Source organism: Mus caroli, unplaced genomic scaffold (genome assembly GCF_978045245.1).
Source record: "Mus caroli unplaced genomic scaffold, Mus_caroli_1 scaffold_15, whole genome shotgun sequence".
In the NCBI taxonomy this organism is placed as follows: domain Eukaryota; kingdom Metazoa; phylum Chordata; class Mammalia; order Rodentia; family Muridae; genus Mus; species Mus caroli.
The window spans coordinates 43829984-43845241 of NW_028227270.1; the positions used below are offsets into that span (position 1 = coordinate 43829984).

Sequence of the window (15258 nt, forward strand, 5' to 3'; positions counted from 1 at the left end):
CTGTTTAGATCATTAACCTGATCTTGATTCAACTTTGGTACCTGGTATCTGTCTAGAAACTTCTCCATTTCATCCAGGTTCTCCAGTTTTGTTGAGTATAGCCTTTTGTAGAAGGATCTGATGGTGTTTTGGATGTCCTCAGGATCTGTTGTTATGTCTCCTTTTTCATTTCTGATTTTGGTAATTAGAATGCTTTCCCTGTGCCCTCTAGTGAGTCTGGCTAAGGGTTTATCTATCTTGTTGATTTTCTCAAAGAACCAGCTCCTTGATTGGTTGATTCTTTGAATAGTTCTTCTTGTTTCCACTTGGTTGATTTCTCCCCTGAGTTTGATTATTTCCTGCCTTCTACTCCTCTTGGGTGAATTTGCTTCCTTTTGTTCTAGCGCTTTTAGGTGTGTTGTCAAGCTGCTAATGTGTGCTCTCTCTAGTTTCTTTTTGGAGGCACTCAGCGCTATGAGTTTTCCTCTTAGAAATGCTTTCATTGCGTCCCATAAGTTTGGGTATGTTGTGGCTTCATTTTCATTGAACTCTAAAAAGTCCTTAATTTCTTTCTTTATTCCTTCCTTGACCAAGGTATCATTGAGAAGAGTGTTGTTCAGTTTCCACGTGAATGTTGGCTTTCTATTATTTATTTTGTTATTGAAGATCAGCCATAGTCCATGGTGATCTGATAGGATGCATGGGCAATTTCAATATTCTTGTATCTGTTGAGGCCTGTTTTGTGACAAATTATGTGGTCAATTTTGGAGAAGGTACCATGAGGTGCTGAGAAGAAGGTATATCCTTTTGCTCTACCAGCAGCTGACTGAGACAGATGCTGGTCCTAGGCTCCTAGCACACATGTAGCAGTGGGCTGCCTTGTCTGACCTCAGTAGGAGGGGATGTGTCTAGCCTTGTAGATACTTGATGCATCAGTCAGGGGTGACCTGCGGTGGTACTCTCTCAGAGGTGAGGTGAATGGAACACGGGGGTAAGAATTCTGTGAGGGGGGACCTGGAGAAGGCAACATTTGGGATGTAAATAAATAAAATGATTAATAAAAAAAGATAAGGTCCAAGATTTCTAGAGTAGCCTCCTTTGTATCCAAATTCACCCACTGAAACATATATAAATACTTTCTATAGGAAATAGTATAGCTACAAATATTTCATAAAGATCAAAGAACATGGAAGCACACACATTTTATTAAGTTTATGAGAACATCAGAAGCCATTATGTTCGATGCCAGATGGTCTATGATCCACAGTGGGGCTTCTCCCATTTGTCCTCAAGGCATTTTGTCAACAGTTCTTTCAATGGTAGTTCCTTAATCAGTATGTTTATTAACTGCTCACACACTGAATAATCCTATAGCACCACATTCAGTTTCATAAAGGAAACCCTCAGATTATTTTTAATGCCCCTGGTTTCTTTACAATCCAATATCAGGCACTGATAGGAAGGACATACTAAATACATATAATTGTACTTGGCAGACAGGTTAATAGAGCACATCCCCCCTCCCACATCACATCCTCTCTCTCTCTCTCTCTCTCTCTCTCTCTCTCTCTCTCTCTCTCTCTCTTCCTCTCTAGTATGTATGTGCACACACAGTGGAAATAATATAATCAACATACCTTGTAGATAATGAGGGATAAAGAAGGATAACGTTTGAAAGTAATTTTGAAAGAAAAATGGTTTTTGGTTGGAGAAAATACCATTTTTTTTTTTTGGTTGAGCCAAAAGGATGCCAGGAGTTGCCTGAATTAGAGCCACTTGGCCTAGGAGGTGGAAGCATAAGAACGGAGTGAGATTTAGGAGGAAGGCAACAACCATCACAAACAGGCATGTGACTGATGCTGCTAACAGTGCTAGACAGTGCTTTTTAGTGTTATGATTTAGAGTGGGTGAAGAAAAGGTTATATGGTAAGTGGGAACTGGCTCAATCATGAGTATTAAAGGTAATTAAGATCCAGATTTGGGCTATAGCTTCAAAATTAAATTGTAATTTTCAGATGACTTTCAGGGGGATTCCAATCAACTCAACATCCAAATATATGTAAGAAATCCCTAGGAAACTACTTCCAAACATTTTGCCTGTTGTCATAGATAACTTCCATACTAAAAGAAAGAAAAAAAAAACTCAAAGGAAACACGAGATGGCAGCAGTTTTATCATATAAGGCGAAAGATTGTGGAAAAAAAAAACAATTTGAGCTTATTTTTAAAATAAGAAATGCGGAGCCTTTTATTTTTTATTCCTGTGATTCTTTCAGTACAGAGACTATTGGGTGTACCCTATCCTCCTTCTGAGGAGGGCAAAAAGCCTTCATTGTATGAGACAATTTCCTAAAATAAAGCTGTTGCTGTTTTTCTGCAGATTACTGTTCGTTTTCGCTGTCTGATGTGCAAAAGTCCTGCATGGTACAGTTCTGTTTTAAATGTTCAAGCATCATTTTTTCTTTCTCTTCTAGTGTTTCACCTTTCCTCATTTCCCACCTAAAAGAAAAATAAATAAAATCAGTATTTTTGTAACTTTTAACACACACACACAACCCCTATTTAACCAATAATCATTTTTATATATAGCCTGCTATACAGTCACTGGTTTATTGAGGGTTCAGCTTTCCTAGTCTGTACTGTTCTGCCTGCCTCTTAGGCAAGCATTCACTAGTTTCTGGGATAATGGGAAAGGAAAATAAAGCCATACTTGAGAGTACAACTGAGTGTTAAATTTTAAAGTATTGTGTTAAATGTAGTTTCTGTGTTTTCCAGATTTAAAAATACATATACTACATTTATTGCAATGCAGGTGGTGTAAAGGGCTATACATCAGACAGAGGTTTGTTGTAAGAAGGCATCAACTGAACTGACATGTCCAAAGACACAGCAACCTCTCCTTAGAAATACAATTAGATTGGGGATCATCAAGATAAGCCTCAAGAACACAAGCAAAGACTAGCAAGTTTCTATATATAATCCTGTGATGTTTATGTAATTCTGTTCATCCCTACTGCTTCTTTCCTTGAAAACTAAGAGACAGCAGCTCCCAGAACTTGCTGGGCACACTGAACCTAGAATTCCAACAGGAGGGACTCTCCTGTTATCTATTTCCATTCTTCTTTCTTCTTTAGCTTTTCTACCATTTGTTTAACCACCTTCCATTACATAGTATTTTAAAGGAGATGCAAAACTTATTGCTGACATATCCTAAAAGACTTGGGGTCAAAGGCTCACTGGTAGTCCCCGTGGCAAAGGACAAACAGTTCCTCGCTGATTGTCATCCCAAAGCCCTCTGTGCTTTCAGAATCAGAGCCTCCAGTTAAAAAAGAGCTGTATACAGCTCATGAAGATAGGGTGCAGCTTTCTGGTTCTGTCAGAACAGTGCAAAGAAAGAATAGATGCTGTGCTTTCCATAGACACATTGGGTATGCTGTTGAAATGAGGGCTTTTGCACTCTGGCCAGCCATGAGCAGTTGCTGACATGTCAGAGGAAGGCAAAGCATAGATAGGGCAGCTTTAGAGACACTACATTTGGAGGCCATTTACATCCCTTCCTCACCCTATACCTGGGCTTTCCTACCCTGTCTATGTCTAATCACACAGGGACTCCTTAAATTCTTCACCTGTTCCCTCATGGTTGGAAATTAGATCACCATTTATAAAAATTTTTAAAATAACTTGAATATTGAAAATAATTTTCACTAACATGCTGTTCAAAAATCACATCATTTTGTATCTGGAGGATATCATCCTTAGTGAGATAACCCAATCACAAAAGAAATCATTAGATATGCACTCACTGATAAGTGGATATTAGCCCAGAAACATAGAATACCCAAGATACAATTTGCAAAACACAAGAAAATCAAGAAGAGGGAAGACCAACGTGTGCATACTTCATTCCTCCTTAGAATAGGGAACAAAATATCCATGAAAGAGTTACAGAGACAAAGTTTGGAGCTAAGACGAAAGGATGGACTATCCATCCCATAATCAGCCACCAAACACAGACACTATTGCATATGCCAGCAAGATTTTTCTGAAGGAACCCTGATATTGCTGTCTCATATGAGGCTATGCCAGTGCCTGGCAAATACAGAAGTGGATGCTTACAGTCATCTATAGGATGGAACACAGGGCCCCCAATGGAGAAGCTAGAGAAAGTACCCAAGGAGCTGAAGGGGTCTGCAACCCTATAGGTGGAACAACATTATGAACTAACCAGTACCCCCAGAGCCCATGTCTCTAGCTGCATATGTAGCAGAAGATGGCCTAGTTGGCCATCATTAGGAAGAGAGGCCCTTTGGTCTTGTGAACTTTATATGCCCCAGTACAGTGGAACGCCAGGGCCAAGAAGTGGGAGTGGGTGGGTAGGAGAGCAGGGCTGGGGGAGGGTATAGGGAACTTCCAAGATAGCATTTGAAATGTAAATAAAGAAAATATCTAATAAAAAATCATACCATTTGAGCACATACTCCTAAAATCAATTATTTGGGGGTTTGTAATTTATCACACAAGGCCACCTTGTGCCATTTTAATTGAAGTTTAATTTTATATTGTTTGTTTTATTTTTTAAATGCTTTGTGACAGCATCTTGTTAGGTATCCCAAGATGGCCTAGAACTTGCTTTGCAGGTTGGTATTGAATTCTTTTCTTTTTAATTATATCTTTATTTTTATTGTATAGGTGTTTTGCATGCATGCATTTCCGTTTGCCACATGTATGCCTGGTCTTCATAGAGAACAGAAGATGATATCAGATGCCCTAGAAATTACTCTCTATGAGTTTGAGAAATTGAACCTGGGTATTCTGTAAGAACAATTAGTCTCTTAAGAGCTGACCCATCTTTCCAGGCCCCTTGGTTTATAAATCTTGATCCTCCTGCCCTACCTTCCTCAGTGTTGGGATTGCATATGTGCACCACCGTGCCTTCCTCAGAATTCTGATGTTAAAACATATCCACTACCTAGTCCATAAAGGTTCATTGGGTGTTATTAGTATGTCTATTATATTGAACTCCACAATGGACAGATAAATAATGAAAAGGTATATAGCACTATCTATAGGTTGTTTTAAGAACATTACATATGCCGGGCAGTGGTGGCGCACGCCTTTAATCCCAGCACTTGGGAGGCAGAGGCAGGCAGATTTCTGAGTTAGAGACCAGCCTGTTTTACAGAGTGAGTTCCAGGACAGCCAGGGCAACACAGAGAAACCCTGTCTTGAAGAACAAAAATATCCAACAACAGCAACAACAACAACAACAACAAAGAACATTACATAATCCTCTTTAAGTTCTTCAAATATTAGTATTTAATTTTATGGATGACAATAAACTGAGGCACACAAAGTTAAAACTACTAGAAATTTGGCTGAGAGATATAACAAGCATATCCATGACCTTAGGACAAGTTTATAGATACCACCAATTAATCTTTAAAATAGCTGGGGCCTGGGTAGATGAGATGGTTCAGTGAATCAAGGCATTTCCCACCAAGCCTGACACCTGAGTTCAATCCTTAGAACACACATGGAAGAATGAGTGAACTGACTCCTACATGTTATTCTCTAACCTACACACATATCATGTGACATCACACACACACACACACACACACACACACACACATATCCAATAAGAACACACCTGGGTTTAGCCCAATCATTGACCACTTGCCTAGCATATGCAAGAACTAGGGCTTCATTCCAAGTTCAAACAAGAAAAAGCTTAAATATTTTATAAATTTAGATATTAAATAGAAGAACTAAGCATCATCTATATTTATGTGCAATGCAAACATGTCTATTCTCCTCTAGTCTCCCAGTATATAAAAGTGCTAATACTGCCTAAGTAGACGAATTATTTTAAGAATGTCAACAGATCAAAATATGTGTTCCACACATAAATATTTTGATTATTGTCTCTACTTGTGAAGACTAAAAGCAGTTTCTCTTCTTCATTAAAAATCTGTATAATTAATGTAATTTAAATGAATTATATATGTAACAGAATCCATGATAAGGATCCTTAAGCTTCATGACAATTATAGCACTTCACAGTATAATTGAGCTGTTAGTAATTAATGACATTAGACAAAATTATTTACCTACCACAGCCCTCTTATCTCTGCTTTGGTTTATAAAGGAGAAATAATTTTATATGAGGATAATAAATAATCACAAATGATAAAAGGTAATAGGTTATATTTTCTAATTATTTTATTCTTGTTAAATAAAAGCACTAGATACTTGAAATCTCTGTCATAAGCTATATTTCACACTCATAAACTGCTAAGAGAGGTTTGTCTCTAACTGCTAATACAGTGAAAAACAAAATCATTTTCTCAAAAGAATTACCATGAAACTAATCTACCAATTTGTCAAATACCAATGCACTATATCTTCAAAATCTTTATCTGTAGTTTCTCCTAATATAGTAAATAGCTGGGATAGAAACATTTTCCAACAGAAGTCAGAAGTTATCAGAATCATGTATTCTAAAACTCACTGAAAAGCTTCATACTAAATATATGTTGACTCTATTTTTTGTTCATCCTGACTTGGTAGCCTGCCTCTTGTACTAAATCCCCTACCTTCCCACTACGGTTTAAGAAATTCAACATTGCCCCCATCTGCTATGCCTCATATATGGATGAACAGTAGAATCCTCAAAGATCCCACTGATCTATATGCTAAGTACCTCTGCCTTTTGGACGAAGTTCCATCCACATGTCTTCTGGGGGTGAGTACAGAAGCTTGGCCATGCTTGACCATGGGTCTTTTTCTATCTGATAAAGTAGGGACTCTAAATAAAACCTTTACTGATATTTTCTACAGTGTCAATAGTCACAACCTGGGTATATACTCTATACTTACTGACTTGGGTGTTCTAAGCCTTCTCATAATCTCTCTTCACTTAGATAGTTACAGCAGGGCCACCAACAGTGTCTGCTTACCACTCACTATCCTAACATGAGCCATTGCTATGGCTCCTGAATGTGTCAGAACCTACTGCTTGTTAGTTAAACCCTCTCAGGAGCTTTTGAACCCCTCACTCAGTTTCAGTGTTTTATCTATAGGAAAGTGACAGAGGAGTTTGGGTGTACAGCTATATGTGTTTTTATCTGTGTTCTCTGGGACTGATCCCACACAACACAATTGTGATGGAGACCACCAAAATACTACATCCCACAAGCCCTGAAATAGTTTCCATGTGGAATTTTTCCACAAAGAAATTTGCCTGTCTCCATTGTGGAAAGACCACTCTATCTAGGAAAGACACTGGGAAATGAGCAGGGTGCCTTTTCCTGTCTTGGTGTTTAATGTTTCTAGTGGTACCCAGGGAAAAAAGATGGAAAATGACTTTCATACACAGCAATCCCATACAATGGAGAAGGGTGCCTTTTCTTGTCTTGGTGTTTAATGTTTCTAGTGGGACCCAGGGAACAAGGTGGAAAATGACTTTCATACACAGCAATCCTATACAATGGAGCTATGGCTTCTGAAAGTCTTCATTGTACTCCAATGAGAAACATTTGTTCTAGAAACTCCATCCATGCTAAATAGAAAGTATCCCTATCTAATCTCTTGTTGTAATTGAAAGGGATTATGTGTCTGACTCCTTAGGATGCTGTTTGCTGAACAGAGTTGAGGAGCAGGGGAAGCCTGGATTTGAATCCTTTATAACCTCTGTGAATTTGGGCAGGGAAGACTACTATCAGGCTGATTTTCTATCTATAAGATGGGAACTCACAAAAGTTCATCGATTATAAAATGAAAACAAAACAAAATAATGCCCTGTTCCTAGCAAACACTCAGTGAGCGACATATTGCTGCTGTCAGGCCTCTTTTGTATATCAGTTTTTGGTTGCAAGTCAGGGCAAATCTCACTGTGATGTGTCTTACTTTTCTCCTGGAACAAGTAATCCCAAACAGAAGTGACTGCTGGCTAGACCCATGACAGACCTGCTGTCACTGTGGTCCGGGATGGCTGTGGTGACACAGGCCAGCCATATTTGGAGGGAGGAGCAGTGCAACTGATTCATTGACTTAGAGTATATAATTTATCCCAGATTCCTCATAGAAGATAGTGAAACCATGCCTTTTAGGATTGAAGCCTGAATCTACTTCTTACTAAAATGTGATACTGGACTAGTATTTTAATCTTTGTGTGAGTCAGGTATTAACCAGTTTTAAAATAGGCAATGCTGCCAGTATTCATTCAAGTGTCACAAAGAGTGGTAAGTTGTGAATGCCAAGTACTTCATAAAATATATTATTTTGTTCCACTACTTGAGTTTTAGAGCCCTTGTACCCATGTTTTCCCTCTGGTTTCATGTCTTTCACATTGCTTTGTCTGAAAAATCCTCTTTCAAATGGCCTTCCCATTGCTGTTGTACGCAGCTCTCTCGTATCCGTTCTTCCAGCCTTCTGTAAAGAAACACTGCATACTGAGCCACTCTTTTCTGCCCACCCTGGCTGAAGTTTTCTGTTTTCCCATTACTTTTGTTGTATTTTTAGAAACAGTTATAATGTGGCATCTGATCATATTATTGGCATTTCTCTGGAATATCAATAAAACACTTGAATACAAAAATGTAACTTTAAATAAGCCTCCAAACTTTATGTGATTATTAAACATTTATGTGACTCTATTTACAAAGTGTTTTACAGTTATTTATTAGTTAATTGTGCCATGAAAAACATAAACCATCTGGCTCAATTAATGATTTGAAATTGTCCTACCAGGTGGTGGCTGAGCAGTGAATGGAGAACTCATATTGGATTTTATTACTCTAGGGGAAACCCCCCAGCTTTTTGTACTTCTCTTGCACTGCATAGAAAGCCCTCATTTTCTTTATGTCGGTGCTTTGTGCACATGAGCCTTTTCAGGGTCAGTCTTAGACATCCTCTCCCTCAAGAAGATGTGCCACACTTTCTCTTCATCTGTAGTTCATTTGCACCCTGAGATATAACCGATTGTTCTTCAACCTTACCCTAAGCTCTCTACATTTAGTTTCTTGATAATCATTTTTATTCTTGCATTATGTCTATTGATATTATTTCTATAAAGACATTTGCATGAGTCTAGAATTTGACCATGATCTCGCTAAGCACACAGAACCCTTGCCAGGGAACAGTTTGCATCTCCTCTTCCAGTTTTGTGCACATGCCAACTCCAAGGCAGCACAACACACTTTGAAGACATTCTCTCACCTCACCCCTAGTTCAGGAGTTGATACTGTCTGTCAGAGGGGTTCATGTCTCAATTTTATGATCCTGGGGCACCAAAGCCTCAGGGACCATCCTGACCAGGGTGTTGGAAGTCTCATGCTCTAGCCCAGTTATAGTTCTGTTTGGCTTCTGCTGCCTTTTCTCAAGGAGAGAACTGCCGTCCTCATTGCCCCTGCTGTCCTTGTTGCCCTGCTGTCCTCATTGTCCCTATCTTATGGTTTCTGTGCTTCGATGCCTTACTTTGCTTTCTATCCACTTGATATTCCTTCCCATTCACCCCAAACCAGCTCATTCCTCCTCAGACTATGTCTACAGTCCACCTTTTATGCAGTCCATCCCAATTGCTTAATCTTGAAACAAATTCAGAGAACATTTGGTTATGCTTTTTAATGTTCACAAAGTAGAAATATTACTTGGCTATCTATAATGCAGAGAAATTGCCCATGTATTCAGTTTTCTAAAATATGAGCCAAATTGTGCTATTCTCTGAAACAAGCAAGCTGGCAGGCAAACAAATACAAACTGCTTCTGTGTTCTACCATGATGCTTCCCATTGCTTATGCTAGACTGACTTAGAGAGTATATTTCCCATAACACAGTGTTCCAGACACTACACTCTCCACACCTTAAACTCACACAGTAGCTGCTGGTTGTTATCTATAAGAAATTCAGATATTACAGTGTTATGCTCAGATGGACTGAAATAGCCTGTAATTTCTAATAACACAACAGGTAGCACTTGGTACCTCAAAAAGGTATTACTAATTAGTTATACAGAGAATAAAATGCCAGGTTTTGAAATACATCTTTTCCCTTATTTCTACACCACAAATCATTCTGAAAATTCCTTTATCTATTAGGCATATCCATACCCTTCTAAAAATGAAATCATACTATACAGAAAAGGCAGTTAGGGCTGTGGAGAGATGGCTCAATGGTGAAGAGGGTTTGTGCAATCATGATCATGGGCATTCAGAGCCTAGTAAATCACATAACATGCTGGCTGTCCACAGGCACCTTTAACTTCGGTTACAGAGGACTAGATAGCCTTTTCTGGCCTCTGCTTGTCCATAGGTATTTGTAGCCTCACCTTTACATGTATGCACATTACACACACACACACACACACACACACACACACGCATACTTGCACTGATAAAATCTTTTTTAAAAGACATTTAATTATTTCACTTCACTTGACACTCAAATAGCATTTTTTGGGAATGCATAATAACTTTAACTGTGGATCACACAGTGTTTAAATCACTGGGGGCTGGAAAGATAGTGCTGTAGTTCAGAGCATGTGTTGTTCTCTTAGCAGAGCATGGTTGGACTCAGAGCACCACATGGCAGGTAACTGTAATTCCACTTCCAGGGGATCTGTTGACCTCTTCTGGCCTCTGAGGGCACTGCATGCATGTGGTGCAAAGACATACTTGTAAACAAAACACTCATACACGTAAAATAGAAATAAATAAATCTTTAAAATCTTTATACCAGAATAAATTCATTTACAGGTCATAAAAAATCAACAGTTTCATATCTGTTTCAATGAGGGGGTAATGGTAAAAAAAATAAAGTGTAATATATTCTTCTGAAGAGATGGAAATAAAGGGGCTTTATAAGTTAGTTGCTTTATTGGGCTTTAGACATAGGACTTATGGCTGAGTGATCTTCTTGGTTTATGGGCCTATTTAAAATAAGTTTCAAGAAGTCATGTTTTAAAGAAAGAGTTTTAATGTACATAATTAATTTACCCATCCATTCAGAAAACATTCATTGAACACATGCTGAGTCCAGAATACTGAGGTAAGTGGTAAAGTCAGCAGGGCTTACACAGACTGAAGATCTATCATATGGATGAATAATTATCCCAGACCCACCAACAAAATCTCATAACAATTTCTCACACTATTTCAGTGTAGGTATGAAATGTCAGTGGTAATAAAAGGATCTGGTGCCATTTCCTTAGGCTTCATCTTAGTAATTGTCTATGAGGAAGGCATAATTCAGGTGTTTCTTCCTTGACTCATGAAGCAGTCTGAAGTAGCTCTAGGCAATCATTCATGGCTTCCCTTTCCCTTGAGAAAAGCACCTACATTAAGATAGAAAGCATTTTGAGCTTTTTGAGTAGTGAAGTCATTATTAAATGATAGGGGCATTGGAAAGTGAGAGTGTTTGATATTGCTCTAGAAGGATGTTCTGCCAGAAAGTGACTCTGCAGAATCCTGAGACTTAAAGGACAAACTCCAGGGAGGGGATATGCAGGCATAAAGATTTCCCATGCTTGAGAAAATTATTCTGAAACAGAATGATCTGCTTGAATTTAAATGATAGCTCCTCTGACCAAATTCATTACAGGATACTTTAAACTGATCCCCCTGCCTCCACTTCCCCAGTGCTGGGATTCCAGTGTGCACTGGTTTTATGTGGTGTTGAGACTGCATGCTAGACATGTGAGTCATGTGCCATAACAGCTTGCTTTAACAGATCACATAGAAGAGCAGATTCGTTTCTTGTGTTAGACACGGGCCTTAATAACACGTGCTCAAAAGGTAAGATCTAATATGTTTAATTATGCCTAATATGCTCTCCAGATTAAGAAAGTTTGCAATCACATTTGCCTAATGTTTTAAAACCCAAGTTCCAAAAACCACGTTCCACTCTTTTCAGTCTACATTTAGTTAGAAACAGAGAATAAACAGTACTCTCCTTATGTAATGTGAGAATAGTTGACTTATGGATATGTCTTATAATCACAAAAACAACAGTTAAAATGTCCTTTTAGGCTGTAATTTTTAACACTTTAAAATTTTATTTTCTTCTGAACTTCATTTTGAATTTGTGACAGTCAAATTATAAGGATCCTATAAATCCTTGATCATCACTTTTAGCTAGGGCTTTTAGGAATGGTGAGTGGAAAAATGTATTTCACTGTGATAAACGGTTGGAGGTGGGTTTTGATTGTTAAGAGCATCTCTCTTTGTAACTCCAGGCTGCCTTCAGTTCACTAAAGAGCAATGGCTGCTCTCAAGCTCACAATGTCACTACGTCTGAGATCCTTATAAACTTGATTATCAACATCTTAGGATATGTTAGTTTAGGGGAATTTTTAATATTATGAAGCATTCCATGAAATTCAAAGGACATGAAACATTTACAGAATACTATAAATGATCATCCCATCTTTGTCTTTGGATGTTGTAATACACAGGCATTTCTTAGTCTAAGCAGAGTGGGATATCTGATGCTCCATATTATTTTCATCTAACTGAATGCTTTAACATCAGAACACACCATTACTTGTTTATCTTATGAAAGATTTGTTAACATGGAAAATATATTTTCTGGAACTCTACATATGCACATATATCAACCTAGAAATAAATGTAATAGATCTGGATGCATACAATTTGTAGAAACATAGTTATCCCAGCAAAAATCCACATTCAGTACAAAGGAATCTCCACACTTGCCACAGAAAGGCGATTTGTTTGCTTCAGACAAAACTTTGTTACATGATTGTGTTTACCTGCTATATATATATATATATATATATATATATATATATATATCCATTTATCTAGATATTTCTCCAAGAATTGGATTTTCTCTTGCAAGGTTGTTGATTTCTTTACTATTAATGCACTAAAAGGAATCTTTTCCAAGCCCAGGGATGAGCAGTCTTTAATTAATTTGAATTTATAGCCTTTGGAGACATCTGCAGCACAGCTCAACTGCCCAAGCAATTTATTTTAATTAATATGATTTGTTCTATATATTTAATAGGAGAGTTATATGCTAACAAATGGGACAAGTAAGGATGCTAACTGCAACGTTTTAGATAGTTATGGCTTAAGAATAATGCAAATGGGAGCATAGCTGTCAGTGGTAATAGGATCTGAACTTTTCTGTTAATAGAAAACCATCAACATCTCCACAGAGACTTTGTTTCCAATGCTGGACTTTTAAGGATTGTAACAGTTTACACAGAGAGCCAAGGTCACACTTCTTGGCCATTATTTAGTGGCAAGATAGAGTCCTGTCTATGCTTGGTATTTCTGGAATTTTTATGGATGTGTGTGTGTGTGTGTGTGTGTGTGTGTGTGTGTGTGTGTGTGTGTGTGTGTGTGTCTGTCTGTCTGTCTGTCTGTCTGCCTGCCTGTCTGTCTGTCTATCTGTCTGTCTGTCTGTTTCATACCGAGGGGATTGTAGGAAGCTGTGAGGGAGTGAAGTTTTGAGTGAATATGTCCTGCTGAGTCAGGGTGGCCATGCAGAGGACCTTGCAGCCTCAGGCTCAGCAGGATACAAAGCCTTCTGTTGGGACTCAGTGTTAACCTGAGCATAGAAATGCCCATGATAGCTTTCTTTCTCTGCATAGTTACAGTTGGAAGACTACTCTCCCACAGAGACTGCTCCTACAGGAGTTAGGCAACCTGACCCTTTGACTTAGTTGCTGCTTTGTTTTTCTGTATTAATAATCCTGCCTCCTACTTCAGCTGTACACCACAACCTAGTCTCCTTGTTCTATATAGTAAACATGCTGAGCTTCTAGATGCTGTGGCTTCTCCATCAGAGAGCATGGTTCACCTGCTTACTGACTTTCTGTAAGTCTACATGCCTGTCTGTCTGTTGTCTCTTCATTCTCTTTGCAGCCCCAGTCAGGTGTATCCCTGGACACATGCTGGATGTGGCATCATAAGTTAAGATATTACTTTAAATGGTTCTTAGCCTATGTAAAATAGTAGTATTTTCTGTAAAATGTGATTAAATAGCAATCCATTTTCACCAAGGACACATATTTATAATCTAAGAATTATCCATCAGCCAAAAAATCTGTTGCCAATCTAGTCATTGTGATTAACAGTCTGATACTTTTGGAAAGGAGATGGAATGTAGCCCTGACTCAGGGTTTTCTTGAAATTGTCTAAACTCTATAAACTAAAACTGTTATGCAAAGCCAAAGCTAAACAATATGCAATGAGAGGGAAAAATCTACAGAAATAAGGTGGAGTTCACTTCATGTTAATCCCATTTTCCTGGGCACTGGGCCTGCCTGGAAGTGTGGAAGACATACCCAGCAAGAATGTACTGGAGGGATATAGTTTTCCCTTGCCAGCAGGTATCAATTGCATATAGTTTCTTAGGGGAAGAAGCTGGTTTCCAGTTCAGTGCTGGAACCCTGTCTAATTTGTAGGTCTTCTGGATGCTACTACAGTATTTCCACAAATACTTTCCATGCACATCAATCCTGTTGTATCTGGAAGATACTGTTTCCTTGGTGCCTTCTGCTGACTCTTTTTTTTTCTTTTTTCTTTTATTAGGTATTTTCTTCATTTACATTTCCAATGCTATCCCAAAAGTCCACCATGCCCTCCCCACTGACTCCTCTACCCAGCCACTCCCACTTCATTCTGCCTCCTCCTCCACAAAGATGCCCGAGCCTCAAATGCGACTGAGTGCTTCAAGGTCTCTCACTCTCTGCACTTCATCCACTCATAGGTCTCTGTGTTGGTTTCCATCTGTTACAAGAAGAATGTCTTATAATCTCTTCTCTGCTAAGAGCTGAGTGAGGTCTTGACCTGATTCCCAGCCAATGTGTCTGCTGAGGTCCCTGGTACAAGTGATTCTGCAGATCAAAGGCCCTGACAGTGAACTCTTAAAAGTGAAGCAAATGCCTCTGAGCTTTCTTGGCTTCGAGATGCATTTCGATGTAAGTTCTTTGAGGATGAAGATCTAATTGATCATGTTCCCCACAGTATCCTGGGACATAGTTTGGCATCCATAGGTGCCCACTAAATGTTTGTTGAATGAAAGGCCTATATTCAGAAAAATGTCAGGAGAGTTTATTTTTCTCCAAAGAAAAACCCATATTAATGTGACTAGCTCAAGGCCACTCTATGTTATATCATGAGTCTCTCTCTCTCTCTCTCTCTCAACACACACACACACACACACACACACACACACACACACACACACACACACACACAAACAGCATGCACCTAGATCTACAAATATCCCTGGAGGGGTGCAGGTATTT

The 15258-nt window shown here is 38.7% G+C and overlaps 1 protein-coding gene across 5 annotated transcripts in view; it reads right to left on the reverse strand.

Moving 5' to 3' along the window:
• Window positions 1–2152: 2152 nt before the first annotated feature.
• The window catches only part of Kiaa0825 (KIAA0825 ortholog), a 432254-nt gene continuing 419148 nt past the window's right edge, over window positions 2153–15258 (reverse strand). For 2 of the 5 annotated variants that reach the window (XM_085830935.1, XM_085830933.1), the window contains one exon: window positions 2153–2477. In XM_085830935.1, the coding sequence (XP_085687061.1) occupies window positions 2360–2477 (118 nt within the window). In that variant the 3' untranslated portion in view covers window positions 2153–2359. The remainder of the gene's footprint in view (window positions 2478–15258) is intronic. The other 3 variants (XM_029468200.2, XM_021180151.3, XM_085830932.1) reach the window with 2 other exon arrangements.